The 3,630-nt window shown below is 39.6% G+C and overlaps 1 protein-coding gene across 1 annotated transcript; it reads right to left on the bottom strand.

Moving 5' to 3' along the window:
* Positions 1-930: 930 nt before the first annotated feature.
* Positions 931-3,630, bottom strand: LOC139842683 (uncharacterized). The gene is made up of 3 exons (XM_071832800.1): positions 2,471-3,630; positions 1,615-1,867; positions 931-1,278 (listed from the first exon to the last, which is right to left on the bottom strand). The coding sequence occupies exons 1-3, from the start codon at positions 3,628-3,630 to the stop codon at positions 931-933; spliced, it is 1,761 nt and encodes a 586-aa protein (XP_071688901.1).

Genomic DNA, 3,630 nt, shown 5'->3' with positions numbered 1-3,630 from the left:
AACTTAGCGATCCATGACCTCAGCTGGTTCCTCGATAAAATGAAGTTTATTGTCTATACGAATCTCTTCCAATGGAATAACGAGAGTGTCATCGGACAAACACTTCTTTAAGTTTGAGATATGAAAAGCATCATGGATACCACTCAATTCTTGAGGTAGTTTCAAACGATACGCCACAGGACCAATCCTTTCAATTATCTCAAAAGGTCCAACATATCTCGGGCTTAGTTTTCCTCGTTTCCCAAATTGAATCACACCCTTCCAGGGAGACACTTTAAGCATGACTTTATCTCCTACCTGAAATTCTAAGGATTTTCTTCGAACATCAGCATAGCTCTTTTGTCGGCTCATGGCAGTCTTCAATCCCTCTTGAATCTGAAAGATTTTCTCTGTAGTCTCATGTATGATTTCTGGACCAGTGAGTTGTCTATCACCCACTTGACTCCAACATAGAGGTGATCTACATTTTCTACCATAGAGAGCTTCAAATGGTGCGGCTTTAATACTCGCGTGATAACTGTTGTTATATGAAAATTCTGCTAATGGTAGATATTTATCCCATCCATTACCAAAATCAATAACACATGCCCGTAGCATATCTTCTAGGGTTTGGATGGTCCTTTCACTTTGTCCGTCAGTTTGCGGATGGTAGGCGGTACTCATGTCCACACGAGTTCCTAAAGCTTCTTGTAAAGATTGCCAAAATCTTGACGTGAATCGACTATCACGGTCGGATATAATAGAGACAGGCACTCCATGTCTTGAAATAACTTCTTTCAAATATAATTATGCCAATTTCTCCATCCTATCCGACTCTTTCATAGGTAGGAAATGTGCAGACTTAGTGAGACGATCGACAATCACCCAAATAGTGTCGTAACCACTCACGGTTCTTGGTAGCTTCATTATAAAATCCATGGTTATTCTTTCTCATTTCCACTGTGGGATTTTTGGCTGTTGTAACAACCCTGACGGTTTTTGATTCTCCACTTTGACTTTCGCACAAGTCAGACATTGGCTCACATAAGTGGCAACGTCAGCTTTCATGTTAGGCCACCAATAAAATTCCTTGATATCGTGATACATTTTCCCAGTTCCAAGGTGAATTGAGTATCTTGTCTTGTGCACTTCATCTAACACAAGTTTTCTTAATTCACCATACTTTGGTACCCATAGACGTCCTGCAAAGTATCGGGTCCCATCACCCTTTACTTCAATTTGCTTAATCAATCCTTTAATCGCCTCATCCTTCCAATATTCCTCCTTCACAGCTTCTAACTAAGCATCTCGGATTTGCGAAACAAGATTTGCACGAATAGTTATATTCAGTGCTCTAACTCGAAGAGGTTTAATCTTTTCCTTTCGACTCAACGCATCGGCAACCACGTTAGCCTTCCTAGGATGATAACGGATTTCGCAGTCATAATCATTCAACAATTTAACCCAATGCCGTTGTCGCATATTTAATTATTTCTGATCAAAAATATGTTGAAGACTCTTGTGATCTGTAAATATAGTGCACTTAGTTCCATACAAATAATGTCTCCACATTTTAAGGGCAAAGACAACAGCTCCCAATTCTAAATCATGAGTTGTATAGTTCTGTTCGTGCACCTTCAGCTGTCGTGATGCATAAGCAATGACCTTCTGTCGCTGCATCAAAACACATCCAAGTCCTTGACGCGAGGTGTCACAATAAACCACAAAATCTTCATTTCCCTCAGGTAAAGATAATATGGATGCAGTAGTTCGTTTATGCTTCAATTGTTGAAATGCAGACTCTTGTTCCTTTAACCATTCAAACTTCTTTCCTTTATGAGTCAGTGTAGTTAAAGGTCGCGCAATCTTTGAAAAATCTTGGATAAACCTTCGGTAATATCCAGCAAGACCTAAAAATTGTCTCACTTGAGTTGGAGTCTTAGGAACTTCCCAGTTGCCAATAGCCTCGATCTTGGCAGGATCAACATGAATACCTTGGCTACTAACCATGTGACCCAAAAATTGTACCGACTGCAACCAAAAATCACACTTTGAAAACTTGGCGTATAATTGCTCTTTCTCTAGCAATCCAAGAATTATCTTCAAGTGTTCTTCATGTTCTTCTTTACTTTTAGAGTAGATCAAAATATCGTCGATGAATACGATAACAAACTTGTCCAAATACGGCTTACACACACGGTTCATGAGATCCATGAATACCGCAGGTGCATTAGTCAAACCAAATGACATGACTAAGAATTCGTAATGGCCATATCGCGTCCTAAAAGCTGTCTTACGAATATCATCCTCCTTGACTCTTAACTGATGATAACCAGATCTCAAATCAATCTTCGAATATACACTAGATCCTTGTAGTTGATCAAACAAATCATCGATTCTCGGTAGTGGATACCGATTCTTAATCGTCAATTTATTCAACTCTCGATAATCTATGCACATCCTCATAGATCCATCTTTCTTCTTTACGAACAAGATAGGAGCACCCCAGGGCGATGAACTAGGTCGAATAAATCCCTTATCCAACAGTTCTTGTAATTGGTTCGACAACTCTTGCAATTCTGAAGGTGCTAATCGATACGGTGGTCGAGCAATAGGTGCAGCTCCCGGAATTAAGTCAATTTGAAATTCAACTTGCCTATGTGGAGGAAGACCAGGTAAATCTTCAGGAAAAACTCCAGGAAAATCCTTTACTACCGGTACATCCTCAAGTCGCTTCTTCTCTGACTCCATCGCCTTTACGTGCGCGAGGATGGCTTGACATCCTTTTCTTAAATATTTTCGAGCCTTCATGCAAGAAATGATGTTGAGTTTCGCGCCACTCTTTTCTCCTTGAACTACCAAAGTTTCACCATTCGCGAGAGGAATACGAATGGATTTCTCCGTGCAAGCAATGTTCGCATGGTTCTTAGATAACCAATCCATACCAATAATAACATCAAAACTACCTAACTCAACAGGCATAAGATCGACTTCAAATACTTTATCAGCTAACGTTAGAGCACAACCTTGAAAGATCTTATCTACTTTCAAAGTTTTGCCATTAGCCAATTCTATGATATACTTAGTATCTAAAGCAGTTGGAGGTACGTTAATTACGGTACTAAAGTCCTTAGAAATAAAACTTCTATCAGCACCACTATCAAATAGTACATAAGCAATGCAGTTGTTTAGAAGAAATGTACCCGTGACTAAATCAAGATTTTCACGAGCTCCTTTTGCCGAGATATTAAATGCTCTACCTTTTGCATTTCCATCCTTCTTGGCATTCGAACACTGATTCTTCATGTGTCCCACTTGTCCACATCCATAACAAGTTTTAGGTTTGTTTCCAGTTGGCTGTGCGAGATTGACTGTACAATCTTTGGACATATGCCCCACCTTTTTGCACCTATCACAAACAATAGTACAAGCTCCATAATGATGCTTATAACATCGATTACAATAAGGTTTCTTGCGATTATAATTCTTCTTGGCATTAGCATTCTCAAACTTGGTGGTATCTTGTTTCTTCTGGTGAGAACTATTTCCTTGGTTCTCGTTCCACTTACGCTTACCGCCTTGAGTTTTTGTATCTGTTGTTGCTTCCGGGTTTTCATGATGTGTGATCTGATCCATTAGGTTGTGTGCCAT

The sequence above is a fragment of the Rutidosis leptorrhynchoides genome, chromosome 4, assembly GCF_046630445.1.
Source record: "Rutidosis leptorrhynchoides isolate AG116_Rl617_1_P2 chromosome 4, CSIRO_AGI_Rlap_v1, whole genome shotgun sequence".
In the NCBI taxonomy this organism is placed as follows: Eukaryota; Viridiplantae; Streptophyta; class Magnoliopsida; order Asterales; family Asteraceae; genus Rutidosis; species Rutidosis leptorrhynchoides.
The sequence above is the reverse complement of the archived record's forward strand: the minus strand, read 5'-3'. Positions and strand labels throughout refer to the sequence as shown.

What these genes read in the sequence shown, in the direction of transcription:
- LOC139842683 (XM_071832800.1), bottom strand. Translation starts at nt 3,630, where the DNA reads ATGGCACACAACCTAATGGATCAGATCACACATCATGAAAACCCGGAA. An exon ending in CCCTGGGGTGCTCCTATCTT is followed by an intron (nt 1,868 to 2,470) that starts GTTCGTAAAGAA and finishes ATATTACCGAAG; the next exon opens with GTTTATCCAAGATTTTTCAA. An exon ending in ATGCATCACGACAGCTGAAG is followed by an intron (nt 1,279 to 1,614) that starts GTGCACGAACAG and finishes CGAGATGCTTAG; the next exon opens with TTAGAAGCTGTGAAGGAGGA.